At 40.9% G+C, this 25,112-nt stretch overlaps 2 protein-coding genes across 4 annotated transcripts; both read left to right on the top strand.

Moving 5' to 3' along the window:
- On the top strand, positions 1–24,452 carry LOC103697756 (double-stranded RNA-binding protein 1-like). Of its 3 annotated transcripts, XM_039117846.3 has the most exons (7): positions 1–341; positions 21,855–22,090; positions 22,175–22,394; positions 22,550–22,723; positions 23,646–24,107; positions 24,187–24,230; positions 24,295–24,452. In XM_039117846.3, the coding sequence occupies exons 1-6, from the start codon at positions 92–94 to the stop codon at positions 24,201–24,203; spliced, it is 1,359 nt and encodes a 452-aa protein (XP_038973774.2). In that variant the 5' UTR covers positions 1–91; the 3' UTR covers positions 24,204–24,230; positions 24,295–24,452. The 3 variants fall into 3 exon arrangements, 2 of the variants coding, with proteins under 2 accessions (XP_038973774.2, XP_038973773.2); XR_016396431.1 differs by having other exon boundaries at positions 23,646–24,230; XM_039117845.3 differs by having other exon boundaries at positions 23,646–24,452.
- On the top strand, positions 18,061–20,988 carry LOC149752850 (uncharacterized). Its single transcript, XM_089925326.1, has 4 exons — positions 18,061–19,280; positions 19,365–19,498; positions 19,587–19,662; positions 19,755–20,988. Exons 1-4 carry the CDS (start codon positions 18,473–18,475, stop codon positions 20,777–20,779), a joined length of 2,043 nt encoding a protein of 680 aa, XP_089781452.1. The 5' UTR covers positions 18,061–18,472; the 3' UTR covers positions 20,780–20,988.
- Positions 24,453–25,112: the final 660 nt, after the last annotated feature.

Raw genomic sequence — 25,112 nt, 5'->3', positions numbered from 1 at the left:
CGGTCACTCTTACTGGGCTCGTCGCTCCTATTTCACTCCTCTTCCCCCTTCCCTCCGGTGGCCGTCTCTCGCACAGGGGAAGCGGGGACCAATGTACAAGAGCCGGCTCCAGGAGCTGTGCCAGCAGCGGCTGTGGGCTCTCCCGGAGTACACGAGCAACCGCGACGGCCCGGACCACGACCCCCGCTTCCAGGCCTCCGTCACCGTCGACGGCGTCACCTTCCATGCCCCCGACCTCTCCAAGTCCTCCAAGGAGGCCCAGAACAAGGCCGCCCGGGTCGCCGTCGAGCATTTCTCCGCCGCCGCCCCCTCCCCGCCCCCGCCTCACCCCCTCCCCTCCGGTGAGTAACATAAAAACCTTCTCCTCAAGTAACGATCCTTTTTTTCTCTATAAAAATGGTTCTGCCTGTTATTCGAATCATTTCAGGACTCGCTTGGTTTTCTTAAGATCATATCTGATGGGAAAAAAAAAACTTTCTTTTCCTTCATTTTCCTGTGGTTTATTCTTTACTATCTCGTTCCTTATGATCTTTCTGGAGCGGTTGTTTCTTAGGAGTGTCAATCGCGTAATGAGACTGGTTCTGGGGAAAAACTGCTCCTAGAATCACCCCTAATTTGAATTTTTTTTATAAAAAGATGGTATTTTAATTGGAATTTGGAAGTTGGTACTGGGATTCAGTAACTGGAATGGGAAACGTGCAGTTGTGTTGTTGCTGTTTTATTCTTTTCTTTTGGACTTAGTTTAGTGTTCGCCTGGTCATCTTTTGGTCACTCTATATTTGTGGGAAAGAATCGATACTTTACTCTGGGTTCTTCTTTAGTTTCACATTCTTTATGGTCTTTTTGGGGCGAAAAAATTGTAACCTTTGGTCGAAAATGCCTTTTTGAAGATTGGGTATTCAGTGCTTGATCTTCTGTTAGAAATAAAGTTTCTTTATATCAAAATTTTGTGGATTCTATTGTTATTCTTGATTGGAGATGTTTTCCCGGACAAAAATTTATCATTTGATAGCTAATATATTGATTATATTCGTAGAAAAATGGAGTGCAGGGAGATAAAACAAAGAACTAATTGTTGTTCGTACTAGTCAGGAGTCCAACTTACTTGCACTGTATTTGATATGTTGATTAGAATCACCTTCTCGATGAACAAATTATCTAGTATCTTTAAGGGGAAAAAAAATAAATTTCTTTAGATAACTATTGTTCATGTTCCTTAATTTTTCAATATGGGACTGCAATTCATTTCACTCTTTGGCTAATTTGTGCCTTAGAGATGAGTACAGATCCCTACATCAAAAAATCACCTCCCCCCCTATCTTTTTCGATGTGTAGAAAAATTTTGAAGTGTCTCTTCTTAGTTGTCTGAAACTAGCAATGAGCAGTAAGATAGATCTATCTACCTTCAAGTTAACCCTATACGTTTCATGGTAGCTCCATCTCTTCCCTAAATTTATCTTGGCCTAGAATCCTGAGCGAATATAGAGCGGCAACATCAGATTGACAGCTGATTGTTAAATTGGCTTGATACTTCCAATGAAGACTTCTCATCTTTTAGTTGTTGTTCTCCTAGTCGACAAGGCCTGTATGTCTGATGGGAAAAGTTTTGAACAATGATTGATGTAGTTCTTCCAAATTAAATTTAGTTGTTCTAATTTTGGGTTTTAGTCTCAATTGATTTGCCATTTTTATTGAATCTTGGATGTCTTTTTTAAGTCTTCAGGGAATAGGTAATATTTGAGTCTTATATTCTTGTAATTTTGTGTCAGCTTTTAGGCTACCCGAATCTGCATTTAGTTAGAAGATTTTTAACGATTGTGTTTTGGAAAGATTTTGATTATCCTTTATGTGCAATAATATGGGATTGCGAATTTACTTTTTTAGAAAGTTTTACTTATCTTTTGTTAGGAATGTGAATAGATTTGTTATAGTGGAGTTTTTCGTTAATTAGAAGTCCTAATAAGTTAATGTAATTTAGAGTCCTCGATCCATACTGGATAAGTTGAGAGTTAGGAAACATTGTTTTAGGGTTGTTTAAGTGTCTAGAAATGTGGATCTATGAAGAGTGATGAATTATGTATGATGTATGATTTATATATTATCATGAATGAAGTAACTCCTTTTTGGAGATTTTACCCTATAATGTTGTTCTCTTTTTTTACTATACTTCTTGTCCTCACTCAAACTCTTCCTTTTTTTTCTTTTCTCCTACTTTTACTTTCTTTCTCCTTGTTTCTAGATGAAATATAAGATAAAAAATTGAGATCTATTCAGATCCTAGATTTACTTTTGGGCACATCAGCTTTATCTGTGGCCTTGTGTTGAAGGGTTGCATCATAATGATATCAGAGCCTCAAAGCCATGTTAAGTTGTGACAAATTGATTCTTAAATAAGGCACCGACAAGATGATAGTGACTTTGATGATGGAAGGAGTGGCGTCAACCAAGATATGCCATCTCGATATCGGGCCTTGTACTGGTACCATTTTGTTATTGTGTCAGTACGCTTAGTGCGAGAGCTGGTTCAATGTACGGAATATCAGTACGCCTCTCGTACCATATACTGGTGCCGAACCGGTATGATATGGTGCGCCCCATATTGTCCAGTACGGTATGGTGTGCCCCGTACTGCACGGTACGGTATGGTGCGGTATGGCATACTTTGGCATCAACAATAGGAAGAGTACAATTGTTGTATCTCCATGATGTCTAATGCCATCCTTACCTTAATCAATGATTTCGAAAGAGGCTTTTCTTTCTTTGGATTTTTTGAGCCCCCTGAGATGCATACAGATTGTGGATACATGAAAGTTGGATGAAGACCCTCCATGTCTAGATATGAAGCTCGAGATAAAGATGAATACCAAAAAGTTGAAGATCAACCATCTACAATTCTTTTGATTGAAAATTCATTGACTTAGAAAGTTCATCAACCTCAAATGGATCTGAAAAGAGCCATCATTTGAACATCTAAAAATTTTGACCGTCGAAAATATGCTTAATGTTCTTTTGTTGAGCAACATTAAGATTAGACACCATTGATCCATTCCTTGACAAATTTTTCAATCTAATGCTACAAGCTGACATCCATCAAACTGTTGGAGGCATTGAGATTATTGGTCAAGATATGATTCACATTAGGATTCAAAAGCCCTCCTAGAAAAATAACCCTAAGGGGGTATTTGGTAACCCCAACAGGATCACCACGGTGATCTAAGATCTCTGGTGATCCGAATGTTAGGGTGATTTGATCCCCAGTGATTTAAGATTAATGTGTTTGGTAGGCCATGGTCCAGTGATTAAAAATTTTCGGATATCCATGAGTAACTTGTTTGATATGGTACGACGATCCAAGATCATCGACCACATAATACCACAAATACCCCTGATATATTTTAGATGGATTTTTTATGTGTTTTTAATTCTAATGAATCAAAAATGTCAGTCAATATGCTAATTCCTATAATACCTCCATAATTTTGTCACATATTCTACTTTTAGTAGCCCTTATCATATATTTATTAATCATATAAAATATATTATAATAAAATATTAATATATTTATCAATATATTAATTATTAATATATTTTATAAAAATATATTTATTACTCCTATAAATTATTAATCTTATAAAAATATGTTAATTTTCATATAGAATTAATATTTTTATTTATACTTATAATAGATTTTTTAATAGTAATAATTATTTTGATTAGAAAAATAAGGTAAATAGGAGTAATATATTAAATATTTTCATTATATAAATATAAAATATAATAATATATTTCTACTATAATTTAAAATTATCCTTCAATAATAATATGATAATAATATGATTAGTAATATATTATAATATAAGATATATCATTAATATAATATATAATATCAACATAATATTATATATATATAACATTGACATAATATATTGATGGTATATTGATATATCAATTTTTCTGCTAAATTAAGGGGTATTTTTGTCTTTAACTTTCAACACAGGATCACTGTCCTGGGGTAATTTTGGATTTCCGATCTCAAGGATGGGTATCCTGTCACTAGGTTGGGCGGTGATTTGAGGAATGGAGGTGATTTAGGATCACCGCCACGTAGGATCACCGTGGTGCAATCAAACGCGGTGATTTCATCACCTCCACCTACATCATCCTTGATTCTGGGACGATCACCCCATACCAAACGCCTTCTAAAGTGCATATAAAATTGTAGAAAAAAAGAAAAAAATTACTCTACTCCCTGAAGATTGATATAAAAGATCTCTAGGCCTCAACAAAAACAAGCAAAATAACTAAAATCATAACAAAAATTAAAAACAACAAAACTAAACCTGATTTAGATGCAAACCACATCAAGCACTTTCATTGTGCGAATCTTGTCCACAAAATCTTTTTGATGCTACGTGTTTGTCCAATCCACCACGGGATTTCATAACTTGATTATGAAGTTCCATGGACAAGTTCCTTGCAATCAATCTATTGGAAGGTTAAAGGTCCTGTAAGTCTCTAGGTTGGCTTAGAAATGTTTTAAACTCATTAGGAATGTGATCGGGAAAGATATTCATGGTCTTTTATGCGGGATCATAAGAAATTAGGAACTAAATATTTTCTTTGATAGTCTTCAGTTATTTTTTGTTAGCAAAGTGAGTGCATTTAATATAATGGAGTTTTTGGTTGAATATGAGTCCTTTTTTGAGTCTAAAATATAAATTAGAGTCCAAAACCCATAACAGGTAATTTGGGAGTTCTTTCATGACTAGGAAATATTATTTTAGGGTTGTTTGAATATATAAAAATATGGATATATGGGTAGTGAAGAATTATGAATGATTTATGAAGTTTATTGATTGAAGTAACCCTTTTTGGTGATTTTCCCCTTTGATATTGTCTCTTTTCTCTCCGTACTTCCCCTCTATTCAAACCCTTCTTGTTCTCTTTTCTCCTACTTTTACCCTATTTCTCATTTCTTTGAATGTAATAAAAGAAAAAAAATTTCAAATCCATTCAGATCTAAAATTTATTTCTGCACATATCCACTTTATTTGTGGCCCTATCCTGAGGGGCTGCATCAGTGATGTTGACTGAATAATTCTATCCAAATTCCAAATTCTTTGGTCAGGTGTTTGTATGTTGCATGTAATTAGTGCAATACTTTAATTTGAAGCAAATTCACAGGCTTTATGAGCAAATAAAACCACCAAGATGGAACTTTTTATTTGATAAAAAAACACCAAGCTATTGGGTGAACTAATTAATAACAACTTGAAAAATATCAGTTCTAGGGCTTGTAAAACCCCTCTCACATGCTTATATCTTTATCATCTCTATGCCCTTTCCTCTAAGTATGGAGTTCTGAAACAGAATCCTGTGGCCTTTTCGTTTTAGCATGAAGCCTTCCCTAGTGTTCATAATTTTTTTAGAAGAACGAGAGTGTGAAAATTTTATGTAATGAGAATTGGTGTGCTGATGCAAATGAATGTTGTGCTGCATGTTCTCTCAGGAAACAGTTTGTCGATGCAACTTTCTACTAGGCAGTTGGCAAGCACATTTTATTGAGTTTGCATTCAGATTACTGATATCGACATTTGGCAGTCTATTTCCTCCCTTTGCCAGGGATATTTAGTTGATTCCTTGGGTTTTAACAACTCAAGTTTAAAAGTACTATTCACTGTTTAGATTTAGGTAACCGAGTTTCCTAGAGAAACTTCCAACATTTTCGTTCTTACTGCTTGGATGATATTCTGTCTCATCAAACATTTATCTAAAATTCCAGTATCTTCAAGCAAACCAATAGGTCAATTACAAATGTTGCTTTTCTTGAGAATATGATTAGGACCAATCATTGTTATGAAGTTTTGTCCAAATTAAAAAAAGCTTAAGAGGTAATTACCTTATTTTAAAGTTGGAGTATTCTTTCTTGCCAAAATGGCTGGGTATTTCCAAAGTCTTATCAAGATGAATTTAAGAGAGCTATAGCTGGATGGTAATACTGCTAGACTCGAAATCATTGTAATTAAAAAAAAAAAATTCTTAGGGTGGTTTTTGGAATTTAAATTAGAAGGATGTGTAATTTTGAGAATTAGTTGTATGTTCGAAAAAGGAGTAAAAAACATACCATCTAGGAAGCACGGATACTTCAAATTGCATTCTTATCTGTATTGGATTTGGTTTGCTATCGATATTTGCCAAATACTTATAGAATATGTTTCAGATTCTTATTCTAGGTATTTTTTTTCGAATGAGAAAAGATCTCCTAATATTTCTTTGATAGAACTAGGGTACTTGACTCCTCTGGAGATGAGGGAAGGGCTTTCATTTCTTTTGTTATCCCTTTTTCTTTTTGCAAATGTCGATCATTTAATGATGGATGGATAAATTTGAACATTTGAAGTTTGTGATGTTGATATTATTGGAGTATGAATTTTAAATTTTGGTTTGTGATTTTTGTTATGACCCATGTTACGTGGACCTTTTGGTTTGCTTCAAATTGATTGCACCTCTTTTAGAAGTGGGTAAGGACAAGGATTAAGGGACTGACAATATTGACACATCCCGTTGGATTCTCATTTTTCCATAAAGATGATGGTATGCTGGATGGATGTGGAACATTGATTCATGCATGAGTCACACTATCTTGCTTGGAATCGGTCAGGATGGTGTAATGCAAGGCTGTTTCAGCTGGAACAATTGGGACCCAATTAGGTCCCTTTGTTTAAAAAGAAAAAAGAAGAATGTAGCCCCTGTGCTTGCTCTCATGTGTCTTCATTTGTGAAAAGGGTCTCAAGCTGAGAGAAAGAGAGAAAACGGGAGAGAAGGGAGAGAACAGAGGGGAAGGGGGGAGGGTAGCCGAGTACGACATACACTCCCATCATTGACTCAAAAACCATATTTAAGGACATTATAATATTTAAAATATGTTAAAATTTATTTAAGACAAAAAATTGAAAAAATAAAAAAAATATAAAAGCACATACGGTATTGGATGCTAGATTGTCCCAAGAAGCATATTGGTACCGTATCGATATGGGACTAGACTGGAATGATGGGTGGTATTGGGATTTGAACTCTAGGGTAAAGGTATGATACATGGACATGAGTTTGCAGTGAGAATTCTTGAAGAGTTGAGGGCTCAGATACCCATGTTCCACACTTGGCACATTCACTTTTCCATGTAACATAAATTCTGATTGAAGAATGGACTTGTTGATGCTGATCTTTAATATAAATTGTAAAGATCTGCCATTTCAGCATATGAAGATTTGCCATGTAATGTAAATTATGATTCAAGATTTGCCATTTAAGAGTAGAAGGCCCCTTCTTTTTTAAATACATGTAGAAAATATTTATTTATTTGTTTTATCCTACTTTGTAAGATTTGCCATTTCAGCATATCAAGATCATGTTGTATTTGTATCTCCTATCTATTTCCATGCTCTACAGATGCTACTTTTGTGATAGGCCTTTTAAGTGAAAACAATAATTATGGATGTGTCAATGTATCTTTACCTGAGGATGTGATAAGGAAAGCCCTCAAGACATGTATCTGACATCTTTTGTTATTTCTTTATGATCAAAAGCAACACCAACATACATGCATACTTGCACTCATCATGAGCTTTGACATTTAAAATTAAAGATTCTCGTTTCTGTATAAATCCATGAGATCAAATTTAATTGTGTTCATGAACTTCTAAAGGACATTCAAACTATATAGGATTAGCTATGAATTGGTAGTAAGCAAAAGTATTATGATCAAACTGAATTAAAGAACAAGTTAGTAGGCAGAAAATATGAATAACTAAGGGCCCATTTGGTATTGCTTTTGTTTCTTTTTTTGTTTTTAAAAAACCCAAGAAAGATTAAATAGACTGAACATCATGTATGATGAAACTCTTTTTTGAAAACTAGTCTGTAAAATCTTTGGAGCTTTTGGGAGTGAAATTTTACTGCCTTGGAAAAAGAGTGAAAGAAACAGCAAGAAACAGCAGAAGTTTTGCACAACTGCTATCTTCAAGATCAATCTCCATGAGGTATTTCACTAAGTACAAAAATAACAGTGGTGACAAATGGGCCTTGAATAACTTTAAACCATCAATTGCCATCTGATTGCTTTGAAGATGATTTAGGTTTGTGGTAGTGAATGCAATCCATAAATTACCGTGAATGCATTCTACTTGAACAATGCCGATTTTCTTTTTCCATCTCCATGTTTTATGTCTAGATTATGTCGAGTCATTTTTATCCTCTCTTCTTCTTCTTCTTCTTCTTCTTCTTCTTCTTCTCTCTCACTCGTTGGTTCAATGGTTCTAATTAAGATTTGTTTGTCGATTAATCGTTCTATTAAGGATTTACCTCTTTGACTGGTCATGTTCTCTCTCTCTCTCTCTCTCTCTCTCTCTCTCCCCCCTTTATTTTACTTGTCGATTAAATGGTTCTAAAATTTATTGAATAATTGGTTCTAATTAAGAGTTACCTCTTTGGTTGGTCATGTTCTAACCACGAAAGTGAACCATTTCTTTTGTCTTAAACATTGAGATAAGGGTGAATGGGAGAATGGAGAAGGAAAAAGTTGCAAGCAAAATTGTAAATAGGATAAAACTGTTTTAATTGTCTTAAGCCAGCCTCATGGTTCATCCTTTCAGAGAACAATTTCTGCATCATTCACATTGCCATTTGATGAGGAGATCGTTGATGCAAATTCTCGGACATTTGAGCAGATCTTTGGATTTTCATCAATTCAGTAATGAAATATGTGGAGTTGGATTCTTTTCTTGATGGACAAAATCAAGGAATGCCGTACCGGTCCGGTCCTTGACCGGTACCGGAAACAGATGAAAACCGGTATTTTCCGATTTTCTTCTGTGAACCGGCCGGTACCGCTTGGTACCGGCCTCGTACCGGTGCGAACCGGCCGGTTCGCACCGGTACGGTGTTTTTTTTTTGGGGGGGGGAACCACAGCGCCTCGCGCTGTGGTTTTTAAAACCACCGCGTGGCGCGTGGTTTCAAAAACCACGCGCCACGCATGGGCCACTTCTAAAAAAAAAGCCGTTTTTTTTTTGTGGGAACCACAGCGCCACGCGCTGTGGTTTTTAAACCACCGCGTGGCGCGTGGTTTTAAGGAAGAAGTGGCCCACGGGCCACTTCTTTCAAATAAAAAAAAAAATAGGGTTTTTTTTTTGGGGGAACCACAGCGCCACGCGCTGTGGTTTTTAAACCACCGCGTGGCGCGTGGTTTTTAAAACCACGCGCCCGCGCGTGGTTTTAAGGAAGAAGTGGCCCACGGGCCACTTCTTTCAAATAAAAAAAAACAGGGTTTTTTTTTTTTGGGAACCACAGCGCCACGCGCTGTGGTTTTTAAACCACCGCGTGGCGCGTGGTTTTTAAAACCACGCGCCCGCGCGTGGTTTTAAGGAAGAAATGGCCCACGGGCCACTTCTTTGAAATTTTTTAAAAAAAAAGCTGTGGCCGAGGCCACATCTTTTTTTTTTTTTTTTGATGGGAAAGGAAGTGGCCTCCGGCCACTCCTTCCCATAAAAAAAAACAAGAAGTGCCACTTCTTTTCTGATGACAGCACCCTCGCTCGTTCGGTTATAAAAACCGAACGAGAGGCATTGTTAATAAAAAATTCAGGAATGAGCCTCTGAAGAATAATCAGAGACGGAAAGATTTGAGAGATAGCCCACAAATTGAGGAGGAGGTCCTGCCCAAAAAATCCAGCGGAGACTATTTAAGGTGCGTTTTTTTGTCCTATGTTATTTCATTAATTTTGTTAATAATTTATTTAAAAAAATAATTTATAAATTACTTAAATAATAAGATAATGAAAAAATTTACTTTATTAGCTTAATTTTTTGATAAGTTGTCCTTTTATGATAGAAATGGAGCCATCAAGAAAAACGAACCCTGCAAAGCGTGATATTGGCTGGTCTTATGGGCGAAGACTTGGAAGTGAGGGGCAAAGACACCAGTTTCAATGCAAATTTTGCGACAAGGTTTTCAAGGGAGGAGGGGTAACCAGGTTGAAGCAACACTTAGCCGGAAATTCCGGTGAGGTTGCTACGTGCTCAAATTGTCCTAGCAAGATTCGTGTGCTGATGAGGCAGAATCTCGCTGAGGCTAAAGAAGCGAAGGAGATGGCTTCCAAGAAGAGGGCGGAGGTCGATCGCCAAGCGGCAGAGCCACCTTCTTATCACTCTAGGGAGCCAGAGGAGGTCAAGAATCTAGATGAGGAGGAGGCAGATATTCAGGCGGCAATGCATGCAAGCCTGGATGATCAGTGGCAGCAGGAGGAGGTGGCCAGGTATAGGGCTCGATTTGGGCCCTCTGCATACGAGTCGGACGGCGGTTCTAGGAGCACTAGACAAGATCCAGAGTTCTTGAGGACAACTTCAGTCAGGGAGGGTGGTGCGGACACGAATACTGGACTGATTATTTTGCGGGATTATGGTCGGCGCAGGAAGACGGTCCAGCCACTCTCATTGTGGCTGGATTGATTGATGTTTTCTTTTATTATTATTTATTTTGATAGGATTAGTTTGCATATTGTCTTGTGAGGACCTCTTTCGAATTGTTTTTTATTGGGACTTATTTGTTATTTGGTGGCCCTATATATATATAGGGCATGCATTTGTTATTTTTTAATGAATTAATGAATGAAAATTGGTCTTCTTCTTCCTCCTCTTCTCCTCCTTCCCTTCTTCTTCCCCTCTTCTTCTCCTCTTTCTCTCTGTATTTCAATCCGTACTTCCGTCCTGCATCAGCTTTGGTATCAGAGCAGGGCTGACTTTGCCTCTGTTGCTGAAGTCGAAGGATCCGGTTTATGGACGGACCCCCGCCGATTCCTTTTCGGCCTTTTCCTCACCTGTATTTTGCTAGATCATTTGCACCGCAAACGCCGGAACGCACGGAAGGTCGTCGCACGGCACGCATCCCGAAGAAGAAGGGGCACTCCATTTCTTCCGTATTTTCTTCCCTATTCATCACCTCACCCGCTGTGAAGAAAAAAGAGGTGGAACCCTCCCGTCGGTCGGCTGCTACCCGGCGTCGATCCACAGAGCTCCTTCGCAAGACGCCGTCGCCGCCTTCATTTCCCTCCGCCGCTGCCTCCGACGCTCTCTCCCTTTCTTGGCCGTCCTCCCCTGTCGGATCTCACGCAGAGAAGGAAGGCTCGGTCGCCGGAAACCCCCAAGGCAGCCCGGGAGGCAAATAAGCCGGCCTCCCATCACTGTGAAAGCATCATCCGCCGCCACCGTTTCGCCGCGCCGCCGATTTACTTTCGATCGCCGCCGATTCGCCTTCGGTCGCCGCCGTGCTTCCCGGAAGTCTCGAAAGCAATTTGCTGCCACCGACCGTGGCCGGATCCAAGTGAAGGACGTCGCCGCCCCGATCACTGCCGCACCAGCACCCGCTCCACCGGCGCAACGTCTTCCCGCACCCACCGCCGCAAAATCAGGCGAGATCCGGCGGAAGCGGACGGTCGGTCGAAGGTGGAAGACGATCTACAGTACGGGTAAGGTCTGTACCCGTTAGCCCGTTAACCCATTATCCATTAACCCGAGTCATTTCAAAAAAAAAAAAAAAAAAAAAAAACATTGCGGGTCGGACTGTCCTAGCGGGTTGAGTCTGTTAACCCGATAACCCGACAACCCGACTTGAGTTAAAAAAAAAAAAAAAAAAAAAAAAAAAAAAAAAAAAAAAAACTGGTTGACGCACGTGACGCGTAAGTCGCGCACGTGTGGGAGGTTTCCTCTTTCCTTTTTTTATTTCCCGATTCCCTGGTTTCATTTTCTTCTTCTCTTCTGACCACCGTCCCCCGTCAACCCCACACCGCTTCCTCTCCGCCGTCGACACCTCCGCCCACCGCCACCGCTGCCGCCGTCAATTCTTCCGCGTCACCACATCTCCCGTTTCTTTCCTCTACCATAGTTGTGTCACTCCGCCGGCATTCATCGGCCCGGCCGAATCCACCACCACCACCGTTTTCCGCCCTCCCACCACCGTCAACTTCGGCCTTCCACTGCTGTCAGCGCTCCCCGCTCGCTCCTCACCGCCGCTGCCACGCCTGCTGCTGCACCCCTGCGCTGCGCGCTCCCCCTGCACCTCTTACTGCCGCTCGCCGCTGCTAAGTTGCTGCCGCGCCGCCGTGCCGCCGGGTTGTTCCCACCGCCGCGCCGCCGCGTTGCCGTCGCCGCCGTCGACTGCTGCACCACCACTGTCGGCTCTGACAGTCATCACCGCAGACAGCTCTAATTGTCCTGCATCAGCTCCTCCCTGCCAACAGTTGCTCCGACCACCACCACCGGACCTTGCACCGCCGTGACCTTCTTCCCAGCACCATCTCAACTGGAACATCTTCGGCAAGTACAGGCCTCAATCAGCTCTGGTAAAACTCTGTTTCCCCTCCCCGCCGGTTAAATCTGTTAATTTAAGTTGGCATCAATTGTCAAATTTTGTGCTTGGTGATTAAGTTCCATATATTCTAACACATGCAACCACATACATCCACAAGACAACCAGAAACCCTAGTAGTCACATTTCCTTAATATTAACTGGGGAGCTAATTCAAATCAAGGAGACATATGTGGCTCCGTGACACCTTGCATAGTTCGATAACTTGGTACTACTTGTTTGCAGCTACTTGTTAGCCTGCGTATTTTATTAATTTTCAGTTTGCAATAACTATTTGCTAGGGAGTAGTTTTAGTTTATATTGAGCATTTACTTTGCAATTGTGAATTCATTTCATGCATTAGGTCTACTTAGGAACCTTTATAGTTGGTCGGCTCATACATTTGGTCATTCATTTTATGCATCTACGTAGTGGTCGTGTCGCATCTCATCTTGAGTTTCCCCTAGACATGGATTCCAAAATTGAAGCCCTATTAAAAGCTATCCACGACACTAATGGTCAAGTCCAAAATACAAATGCCCAAGTCCAAGCAAGCAACGCCCAAATTCATGACCTAACCACAATGTCCACCCAGGTTAATGCTCGACTCGATTCAATTGAGGCTTCACTACAAAGGGTTATTGAATCCCAAAAGGTTAGTACTCCCCATTTACCGGATCTTGATGAGGACGATACCCTAGAACAAATCCTAGAACAACAAGGTTCGGTTCGGCGGGGCAACTTTGATCATAGGTCTGTTCCAGGTCACCATTATGCCTACCCTCGCCCTAGAGGACCTGGCCCCATTCCTCCTGTTGATAGAGGTCACCGACATACCGTAGAATCTAGAGAGCCTCGTGACCCTGATGAAGATGTAATGCGAGGCATTAGGATTGAAGCCCCCACTTTCGATGGTCGTCTTGATCCGAAGGTCTTCTCCGATTGGCTACACGAAATGGATCACTTCTTTGAGTGGTACAATCTGTCGGAAGAGAAAAAGGTCCGATTCGCTAGAATGAAACTCCTTGGTCGGGCTAAGTTGTTTTGGCAAAACACCGAACAACTGTTAGCCAGGAGACATCAACCTGCTATTACCGATTGGGTAGAGATGAAAGAAAAATTGAAAGAAAAATATCTTCCATTAAGTTATCAATCTGACCTCCTAGATCGATGGAACAATTTACGACAAGGTAGCCGCACAGCTACTGATTACATCGCCCAATTTGATGAATTTATGATGCGAAGTAATATAGCTGAAGATGAACGTATGATCTTAAGCCGGTTTCGACGAGGCCTAAATGATGAGCTTAGGAAAGAACTTGTCCTTCGTGAAGTGGCCACCGTAGACCAAGCATATACATTTGTGCAAAACTACGAACAATTCTCCAAATCTGTATTTGCTAGGCGCCCTGACACCAGGCGTGTTCCCACTAGTGCCCAACCATCTGGACCCAAAACCCCAGTCAGTTCTGTCCCACCTAAGCCCTTTTCTTCTCCTCCTATCCAAAATCGAGATATTAAAGGCAAAGGAATTTTAGGTGAACCTCCAAAACCAAGCTCACGAATTCAGTGCTTTAAATGCCAAGGGTTTGGTCATGTTGCCTCCCAATGTGCAAATCCGACCCTAGTTATTGACACACATGAACAGAAGGATGACATAGATAACTTGGAGGAACAAATTTATGAGCCTAATTTAGATGATATTCAAGATGTCGAAGATGACCCCGAGGACGATTCACACACTTTAGGTTGTATCCGACCTACTCCCCAGATAATTGCCCACGAACCTGACCGATCCACTGTGAATGTAGTAAGGTGTGCAATTACCCAGCCTAAAGAGACTGATGACTGGAGACGAACCTCAATTTTCCACACTTACATTAAATGCGGCGAAAAAGACTGTAAAGTTATCATTGATAGCGGGAGCTGCATTAATGCGATATCTTCCAGCATTGTCGCCCGTTTGGGTCTGACTCCTGTGTCCCAACCTCACCCTTATAAGGTCTCCTGGATCGACACGTCGTCCATTCACATTAAGGAACGGTGTCTTGTACCTATTCAAATCCTCTCTTATAAAGACACTGTCTGGTGTGACGTACTCCCAATGGACGTAGGTCATCTGATATTAGGTAGGCCTTGGTTGTTCGATCTCGATGTCACCATCTACGGTCGAACTAACTCTTGCTCCTTTGTATTCCAGGGTAAAAAGATTAAGCTTAATCCTTTACGGCCCAAAACGCTAAATAAGAGTACAGACAAGAGTAAATCAAAGGGGAAGGAACTGCATATCCTTAACCCCACGGAATTTGAGAGGAACGTCTTTAAGGACTCTCCGGTGTTTGCCCTGCTAGTTAAAGAACTTCAGCCACATCTTAAAAGCACATTATCGGCTGAATCCCTCGCTATTCTCGAGGAGTTCAAAGAAGTTTTTCCGGAAGACCTTCCAGATCATTTACCCCCTTTGCGTGATATTCAGCACGCCATTGACCTAGTCCCGGGAGCTACCCTTCCTAACCTGCCCCATTATCGGATGAACCCTTCTGATCATGCAGAGCTCCTAAAGCAAATTAACGAGCTTCTACAAAAGGGATTTATTCGAGAGAGTCTAAGTCCTTGTGCCGTACCTGCCCTTCTTACTCCAAAAAAAGATGGGACTTGGCGAATGTGTGTAGACAGTCGGGCTATTAATAGAATCACGGTCAAATACCGTTTTCCTATTCCCCGGCTCGACGATATGCTGGATATGATGGCAGGTGCCTCGATTTTCTCCAAGATTGACTTAAAAAGTGGCTACCATCAAATCCGGATTCGTCCAGGAGATGAATGGAAGACAGCCTTCAAGACAAAAGATGGCCTCTATGAGTGGCTGGTAATGCCTTTCGGCCTCTCAAACGCTCCAAGTACATTTATGCGAGTGATGACTCAAGTACTCCGACCTTTTATGGGCAAATTTTTAGTCGTGTACTTTGACGATATCCTTATTTATAGTCAAACTAAGGAGCAACATTTAGGCCATTTAAGGCAAGTTTGTACGACTTTACGCAACGAGAGCCTCTATGCTAACCTTAAGAAGTGTTCATTTTTCACTACTCATGTAAACTTCTTAGGGTATATAGTCTCCTCTGAAGGTTTATCTGCTGATCCTGCGAAAATCACCGCAATTGTTGAATGGCCTGAACCTAAGAATATTACTGACATCCGTAGTTTTCACGGCCTGGCCACATTTTACCGTCGTTTCATTAAGGGCTTCAGTACACTTATGTCACCTATCACTGATTGTCTTAAGCGAGGTGATTTTCAGTGGACACGCGCAGCCGCTAAAGCATTTAATGACATTAAGAGAAAAATGACGGAAGCGCCAGTTATGCGACTCCCTGATTTTAACAAAGTTTTTGAGGTGGAATGTGATGCATCTGGCTTAGGAATAGGTGGTGTGCTTAGTCAAGAACGTCATCCTATAGCCTATTTTAGTGAAAAGCTGAATGAGGCTAGACAAAGATATTCCACCTATGACAAGGAATTTTATGCCATAGTCCAGGCCCTACGGTATTGGCGACATTATCTCCTTCCTAATGAATTTGTTCTCTATTCTGACCATGAGGCACTTCGTTTTCTTAATTCCCAGAAAAAACTTAATCATCGACATGCCAAGTGGGTTCAGTTCCTCCAGGATTACACTTTTGTCGTCAAGCATATGTCCGGTGCTGCGAACAAAGCTGCTGATGCGTTAAGTCGTCGAGTAACTCTGTTGTCCGCCATGTCTGTTTCCATCACCGGTTTTGATAGACTTAAGCTTGATTACTTGTCTTGCCCAGATTTTGGCCAACTCTATAATGCCCTTGCTGATGGATAAGGTCCTTTGATTGATGGTGTTTATCTACAAGACGGGTACTTGTTTAAAGCTTCCAAGCTCTGCATTCCGCGCACTTCCGTGCGCGATTTCTTGATATGGGAAGTACATGCCGGTGGTCTCTCTGGACATTTTGGCCGTGATAAGACCATAGAAGAAGTTGAACGTCAATTTTTTTGGCCAAGTTTGAAACGGGATGTTGCTAAAATTGTGGGACAGTGTCGCACGTGTCAACTAGCTAAGCACAAAAAACAAAATACTGGCCTATACACTCCGTTACCTGTCCCAGATCGCCCTTGGCTTGACCTTAGTATCGACTTCGTACTCGGCCTTCCTCGCACATTTCGGAAACATGACTCCATTTTTGTGGTTGTGGATCGTTTTTCTAAAATGGCCCACTTCCTTCCTTGTTCCAAAACTTCTGATGCCTCTCGAGTAGCCAAGATATTTTTTGATGAGATTGTTAAGTTATACGGTTTACCAAAAACCATTGTCTCCGATAGGGATGTCCGTTTCATGAGCTATTTTTGGAAAACCTTGTGGCATCTGGTTGGCACCAAACTTAAATTTTCTACGGCTTATCATCCTCAAACCGATGGCCAAACCGAAGTCGTCAACCGAAGTCTAGGTAACCTTCTGCGTAGTCTAGTCGGGGATCACAATCGTAATTGGGATTCTATTCTGCCTGTCGCCCAATTTGCATATAATTCGTCAGTCAATAGATCTATCGGGATGAGTCCATTCGAAGTGGTCCATGGTTATAAAGCTCGCAAACCTGTAGATCTCCTACCTATGTCCCCCCATATTCGCATTTCTGAGTCTGCACATGCATTTGCACAGCACATTCATAATCTGCATCAGGAAATTAGCAAGCGCATTCATATGAGTAATGCTCAATATAAGCTACAAGCTGATTCTCATAAGCGAGATAAATCATTTCAAACTGGGGATTATGTGATGATACGTATTCGGCCTGAGCGGTTTTCATCTGGAACCGTCAAGAAACTGCAGGCTCGTAGTGCTGGGCCCTTTCGGGTATTGCAACGCGTGGGTACTAATGCTTACGTTCTTGATCTTCCCTCTGATTTTGGTATTAGCTCCACTTTTAATATTGCGGATTTGGTTGCTTACAAGGGCCCCCTTTCTATTCCTACTGATCCTTTCGCTCCGCCATCACTTGAGCTTGATGATACTCCTCTTCTTGATTCCATCCCATCCCCGACCAATCTAGCTTTACCACCAGCACAAAAAGAACATATTGATGCCATTTTAGATGAGCAGACTGTTTCTACCAGTGATGGGGGTGTTCAGCGTTTTCTGGTTCGTTGGCGAGGACGCCCGGAGTCTGATACTACATGGATTACCCGTGCGGAGTTACAGCGCATTGACCCAGATCTTTTGGAGTACTACCAGAGTCATTCGTCGGGGTCGACTTCTTCTTACCCGGGGGGAGTTGGTGCGGACACGAATACTGGACTGATTATTTTGCGGGATTATGGTCGTCGCAGGAAGACGGTCCAGCCACTCTCATTGTGGCTGGATTGATTGATGTTTTCTTTTATTATTATTTATTTTGATAGGATTAGTTTGCATATTGTCTTGTGAGGACCTCTTTCGAATTGTTTTTTATTGGGACTTATTTGTTATTTGGTGGCCCTATATATATATAGGGCATGCATTTGTTATTTTTTAATGAATTAATGAATGAAAATTGGTCTTCTTCCTCCTCCTCTTCTCCTCCTTCCCTTCTTCTTCCCCTCTTCTTCTCCTCTTTCTCTCTGTATTTCAATCCGTACTTCCGTCCTGCATCAGAGGGCGTCGGCAAAGAACGTGGCCGGATTGCATCTATGCTGGATAGTTTTGGTAGCCGAAAGAAATCATCTAGAGGAATTCCACAAGGAGCGACAATTCATGATGTAGATCCGCATGCTCTCCCCAGTAGAGATTCAAGGCAGCAGAGGGTAGACACAATGTGGATGAAGGATAAGAAAAAAACTATGTGGCGAGCTATTGGATCCTGGTTTCACTTCAGCCACATTCCAGCGAATGTGGCAGACAATACATACTACAGGTCTGCCATTGCCGCCATACAAGCTGCCGGTCCCGGTGTAGCTCCTCCAGGCCCGAAGGACATATACGGTGAGCTTCTTGACAATAATAAGGAGGAGCTGGAGAATTGAATTGACTCCTACAAGAGCAAGTGGCCCATATATGGACTAACCATCATGTGCGATGGTTGGACCGGTCCGACCAGGCGGAGCATCATCAACTTTCTGACATACTGTGATGCTAAGACCTTCTTCCATAAGTCGATTGATGCTTCGGCTTATGTGCACAACACCTCGTACATGCTGAAACTTATGGAGGATGTGATTGATATGGTAGGAGAGGAGAATGTCGTGCAGGTCGTCACTGATAATGGGCCGCAATATAAGGCTGCCGGGCAGGTCTTGATGGAGCGGCGGCCACATATTTTCTGGACCCCATGTGCTGCACATTGTATCGATCTTATGTTGATGGACATTGGAAAGATCCGTAGGGTGCAACAAACGGTGGAGACAGTCCAACGCATTACCAGGTATATTTATAACCATAACTGGGTCTTTTCATTGATGAGAAAGTATGCAGGAGGAGAGATTCTGAGACCAGGAGTCACACGGTTTGCTACCAACTTCATCGCACTTGATAGCATACTCGAGAAGAGAGGAGCCCTACGTCAGATGTTTGCCAGTTCCGAGTGGTATGATAGTAGATATTCTTATGCCGGCACTGAAGGGAGCAAGATAAAAGACTTGGTGACGAGACAACCATTCTGGCAGCGGGCTACTGCAATAGTCAAAGCTATCAAACCATTATATGAAGTGCTGCGGGCTGTAGATAGCGAGATCTATCCCCAAATGGGGTTTTTGTATCACATGATGGTCAAGGCAAAGGATCAGATTATGGAGGCAGATCCAGCACATGGCCGGTCATACATCAACATCATTGAGCAACGGTGGGGAGCGCAAATGGGTACAGAATTACATCTAGCAGGTAAACTAAGATATAATTATAGTGACAATTATAGTGATGGATATAATTATATAATTAGCCTAAGATAGTCTCGTATATGTGCAGCATACTACCTAAACCCCCGGTTTCAGTACAGCGTAGATGGAATTGGTATGGATGAAACACTTCTGGATGCTTTGCGTAATGTGATTTACAAGATGGAGGCAGATCCAGAAAAAGCGGCCCTATGTCTTGAAGAGGTAATTATGATTTAGTAATTACCAGCATGCGTAAGTATATCGGCATCTTCAATTATTAACATAGTTTTCTTATGCTTATTTTTCACAGAGCAAATTATTTAGAGAGGGCAGCTACAGTTTTGGCCAACGAGCGGCTGTCGTTAGCAAACACAATATGAATCCAGGTACGTGACACATCAGGAAAACATTCACCTGGTGTTACTTAGTTACTATTATGGAACTATCATATATGTAATTTTCATAAATATTTTTGCAGCTGAATGGTGGGTGCATTTTGGCGGATCCGCGAGAAATCTAAAGCGGATAGCTATCCGGATCCTCTCCCAAACAGTCTCCTCTAGTGGATGTGAGCGCAATTGGTCCATCTTTGCCCTTATCCACAGCAAACAAAGAAACCATTTGACGCAAAAGCGCCTCAACGACCTTGTTTATGTGCATTACAATTTGCGGTTGAGGCTAAAGTGCATCCAGGAGGAAGTGGAGCTCAAGTATACAGATCCGATTTACGGGTCCTTCACCGCTGATGACGATGATCCACTACTCGGCTGGCTTGTAGGCCAGCAGCAGGAGCCCGAGCTTAACGAGCCAGGATCGCCTCCACGACCAGCTACCTTCATAGCCACCGAAGCTGGGGTCGATCCAGAGCAATGGGCTGAGCGTAATATTCCACGCACTCCCAGAGCTGATCAGCCGCAGGCACAGGGGAGCCAGACAGAGAGGGCTAGGAAAGGAAAACAAAGAATCCCAATGGAGAGTGTCGAGGAAGAGACTTGGACTAGCAGCGATGAAGGTCCTGGTGGTGATGGATCTTCTAGCCATGGAGGGAGCGGAGGACAGTATGATACTCATGAGACACAGCCGGAGGGTGGTCTTTATTTCACCGGTGAGTCCCAATTTATGGGTGCTACACAGGATACGGACCACGGTCGACCACCTGATAGATTTCGTGAGGATATTATTGGATATAGAAGACGGGCTCCTCGAGGTCGTTCAGGAAGAAAGGATACGACTGCAGATCCGACAACATACGGATATGGATTCTATTATCCACAGCCTCAGCCTGACGAATATGGATATGGTGCATTGGATTTTGCTTCCGCCATATTTGGATGGGCCCCTACACAATCAGAGGACACCTCTCAGAGCCAGAGCGTGAGCGAGAGATCCGACAGTTCTTATAACCTGGCGCGCGTTCCTTCTGATTGGGTTGATTTGCCTCCTCCTGATTATACTTATGATCCAGATATCTACGAGAGCCATCGGCACTCGTCCCTATTTTAGATATCCTAGAGTACTTTAAATGTATGTAAATGATTGTATCTTAATTTGAAGATATTTTTTGTGTATGATTTTATCATTTGGAACGGGAGGAAAACATAACATGCAATCATGCATCATATATGTTTCAAATTTCAACCCTAAATTTAAATATAAAAACATCAAAAATCATGAAAAAAGCAAAAAAAAAACATCAATTTTCACTTAATTTAAGATCCAACAGAGACAACATTTTTAAAAAAAAAATGTCTGGCTCGCGGTACCGGCCGGTACGGTACCGGTTCAGACCGGTACGTACCGGTCCGGACCGGTACGTACCGGTCCGGACCGGCCACCGGTACGCCGATCCGGACCGGTACGGCGTACCTTGGACAAAATAGTGAAATGGAGTTCAATAGTTATCCAATATGCATATTTATTGATAAGAAAGAAACCAGAGTATCATTAGATACATAGTTTTCGAAAGATTTGTGCTTTTGGATAGCAATCGGGCAAATAATTACTGTCTCAAGAATCAAGAAGAGTTGAACATCCTGTTCATAGAAGTGCTGCAAGTTTTTCAAGGATAGAGGAGGTGCCTTCCTTCTCTCTCTGTCTGTTTCTTTCCATATATCTGGGTACATTGTTGATGTGTTCTGGTTGAACATATTTTTGAAAATTATTTTTTTCAGTCTTCAAGTTGTACCTGTCCTCAAATGCTGGGTGGATGAATAATTTTATGCTATGCTTCTATATCTTTGCATTAGTAAATAACATGGATTTCATTTTACTGTACTGCATGATCTTGCTTATTCTGTTGGACAATGGCTTTTGTTATCATTATGTTGGAAATTCTCAATGATAGCTATACTTTAGTAAAGCAAGTGAAACTTTGAATGCTTTTGGAATAAACACATATAGGACCTTTTAGAATGAATTAAGATGTCTAGTGGAAGACATATTTGCAAGTGTCATCCTGTCTATAAGCAGATGAATAATGCCCATGTTGTGTCGGATTACTTTACCCATTTTGTCAGTCAAAATATGCTGAGATAATTTTATTCCTTCAATGGACTTAAGTTAAAGCTTTTACTTGTAGAAAAACAAATCTCATACAAGAGTCAGCTGCAGAATTTTGTGCAGAAGAAAATTGTTGATGTACCAAGATATACCGGTGTTTGCGAGGGTTTACCTCATGCTCCTCGCTCTAAGGCTATAGTTACAGTTGATGGAAAAAATTTTGAGAGTTCACAATATTTCAGCACACTGAAGGAAGCAGAACATGATGCTGCAAAAGTTGCTTTGATGTCTTTTTCTATGGAAGAAAATCAGCTGGCAAGTTTGGAATCTTGTCCTCCAATTTATATTTCTGATTAGAGGTTTACTAAGCATAATCATCAATATGTTCCTTGCTTGCAGGGTGAAACAGGTTTCTACAAAAACCTTTTACAGGAATTAGCACAGAAAGAAGGCTTTTCCTTGCCAACATACACGACTGTCAGGGATGGTGCTTGTCATATGCCCATTTTCTCCTCCACTGTTGAGGTTGAAGGTGAAAGTTTTCAGGGATATGTTGCAAAGACTAAAAAACAGGCAGAAATGAATGCTGCAAAGGTTGCTTGGTGTCAGCTCAATGAACGTAAGTCATCGTATTAAGTTCTGATTGGTTTTAAAAAGTGATTTTATATTTTAATGCAAAGAGGTTAAAGTTGTTTGGCGTACCTGTTAGTATGTTATTCCTCTTCTGGATGGGTTGGAATGGAAGAATGTTAACTTGTTTTAATGCCTTTTTAGGTAGAATATGCAGATTTCCTTCTGGTCTTTCCTCAAGCTGCCAACTTCAAAAGGAACCTGCATCTGCGATTTCAAGCTCAGAGTCAGCAGTTATCATGAACTTGCACAAGCGAAGAGATGTCTCAGTTCCAGTTTCATGGGTCAAGGTTGACAAAGAGGATGAAGTTGCTTCAGGTGAATATCTCAATTTTCTTGTGATTGAAGCTAAAGAGTTGAAAAGTTTTTCATATACATATTTTATTTTTCTGATCTCGGTGTATTAGTCAGACTGATGCTCCTTTTACACAAGCATATAGAGAGTCTCTTTCATGTAAATACATGATCCAAATTTTCTGCAGATGATTTTGTGCCTGGTTGACTGAAAACTCCTATACACGACTCAGATGAAGCCCTGTCAATATATACTTCCAGATATAGCTGATTACTCTATTGAGACACACACATGTATGCATGTGTGCCACAAAAATAAGCACAACCTTACTCCAAAACCCATGGCATATCAGTCACATGCCTCAGGGTTCAAAACTAGTACTGCCTCCTTGTAGAGCTACCACAGAATAAATGTGAATATGCATCCTGTACAAGTAGTGCTGATTTTGGAGTAAACTAGTACTGCCTCAGGGTTCACAAAAATAAGCACAACCTTACTCCAAAACCAATGGCATATCAGTCACATGCCTCAGGGTTCAAAACTAGTACTGCCTCCTTGTAGAGCTACCACAGAATAAATGTGAATATGCATCCTGTACAAGTAGTGCTGAACGTAGACTTGCTCATTTTGTTCATTGTTTTTTGGCTGACTTTGCATATTCACGTACAATATCATTCATCTATATTGAATCATAGACCTTTTACAAACCATGACTTTCTTATTGATGTTCTTGTGACTGTCACTCACTTGTTACATATGTTTGTGCCATGTGCAAGCCGTGAAAGTTGTTTTTCTTGGATATATTTCATCAGATATTGATGGGAAACCAGTTTATTCCTGATGATTGATGTTATTATGGTTGTGAAGATAACCTCAAACATGCCAGTATATGCAACATGAAAATTCCCTTGTTAAGAGGCTATAAATTCTCCAATATTTTTGCAGATAGGCATGACTGCATCACAACTGATTCAATGCAGTCTCTACCTGATAATCAGAAAAACCATTCACCCAATGGACTCATGGACAGCAATGTTGATTCTCACAATGATCAGTCTGCTACTGTTCATAATCTAAAGGATCCTGAAATCACAATGAAGGGAGATCCCATGGCCCATCTTTATAATCCAGACGCTGAGATTGCATCAAAGAAAGAGCATATAACTTGGCAATGTGCCTTTTCTGAAGATGGAATTTCATCAGATTCCAGTCTTTCTGATGGTTCTAATCATGGTGGTGCAACTGCAGATACTGAATTTCACAATGGAGCAACTTGCTCGTTATTGTGTAACCGGATTCGGGTATATCCACGTAAATCTGACCTGGTCTTGCCTGTTGGTGCCACCCTGCTGCCCTTCAGTGATGATAAATGGGTGGCTGTCAGCTTTGATTTCTCCAACCAGGAAGGTTACTCCCAGGATCTTGTTGTATGATAAAAGTTGTCATCTTATGCTCTGACATTTGCTTTGGTTCAATCTGAATGCAGGTGGTGCTTCTGTTTGACCTGTTCCTCAGGTAGAGATTGGAGGCCAAAAATTCCAGCTTATCTCTGATATTATCTTTCTGGTGGGACGGACTTTACATTAGGTTTTACGAATGGTGCTGTAGTTTATTCTGTACAAGGGAATCCAAGAAATGATGATGACTTGCCATCAATTTTATTTATTATCTGATCCATTGATGAAATTTTTTTCAAGATTCTATTTTTATATAAGACTTTCCCAGTTTAATTTTAAAATCTTATTTGAAAAATTCATAGGTCATAATGTGAAGCAATGTTAAGTTATGTTCAGAGTAATATCAATTACTTATGCACTGTTAGCCATCATTATCCAATCCCCAATCTTTTGACAATGCCATCGTCAGCTTACATTTGATCCCCTATAAAATTGTTGTCTACCGCTATAAATAGAAAATGTAAACCGGCAGCCTTTGACTGGCATTCTTGGGAATAAAGGATTAAATGTTGTAACTGCTGCAATTATCTTGTTGGGCAATACGAGAAATAAATATACCATGGTTTGAACTACAATGCGTTGGAGGTGTTTGTAGAGAATTCAGGATAGAAATTCAGGGCAACATGTGATGATTCAGTTGACAATAATTGTTTCTTCTTGAAATGATTCTTTAGATGGATGTCTAGAAATGTAGGGCAGCATGTGATGATCTTGTTGCCGTAAGATGACCCGTCTCCGTCAAAAATATAACTTTTTCGGCTTTTCCAGACATGCTGAGCATAATAACTTCGTCGTAAGCATGCTCAAGCCACTCATCTGGCTTATTTTGATATGATACCCTTAATACAAAGTTATAAGTAATTTTTTTTAGCTTTTCAAAGCTTAAGTCATGAATATGAAAACTTCATCATGACCATGCTCAAACCACGTATACTGGCCAAGTGTGACAATGATA

Source organism: Phoenix dactylifera, chromosome 9, assembly GCF_051530095.1.
Source record: "Phoenix dactylifera cultivar Ajwa chromosome 9, Ajwa_hap1_PhDact_Kaust_v1.1, whole genome shotgun sequence".
In the NCBI taxonomy this organism is placed as follows: domain Eukaryota; kingdom Viridiplantae; phylum Streptophyta; class Magnoliopsida; order Arecales; family Arecaceae; genus Phoenix; species Phoenix dactylifera.
The sequence above is the reverse complement of the archived record's forward strand: the minus strand, read 5'-3'. Positions and strand labels throughout refer to the sequence as shown.

Bases quoted from the DNA above. Each gene is read 5' to 3' on its own strand.
- LOC103697756 (XM_039117845.3), top strand. From the start codon at position 92: ATGTACAAGAGCCGGCTCCAGGAGCTGTGCCAGCAGCGGCTGTGGGCT. The intron at 342-21,854 runs GTGAGTAACATA...TTTTACTTGTAG, and splicing joins GCCTCACCCCCTCCCCTCCG to AAAAACAAATCTCATACAAG. The intron at 22,091-22,174 runs GCAAGTTTGGAA...CCTTGCTTGCAG, and splicing joins CTATGGAAGAAAATCAGCTG to GGTGAAACAGGTTTCTACAA.
- LOC149752850 (XM_089925326.1), top strand. From the start codon at position 18,473: ATGTGCGATGGTTGGACCGGTCCGACCAGGCGGAGCATCATCAACTTT. The intron at 19,281-19,364 runs GTAAACTAAGAT...GTATATGTGCAG, and splicing joins TACAGAATTACATCTAGCAG to CATACTACCTAAACCCCCGG. The intron at 19,663-19,754 runs GTACGTGACACA...ATATTTTTGCAG, and splicing joins CAAACACAATATGAATCCAG to CTGAATGGTGGGTGCATTTT.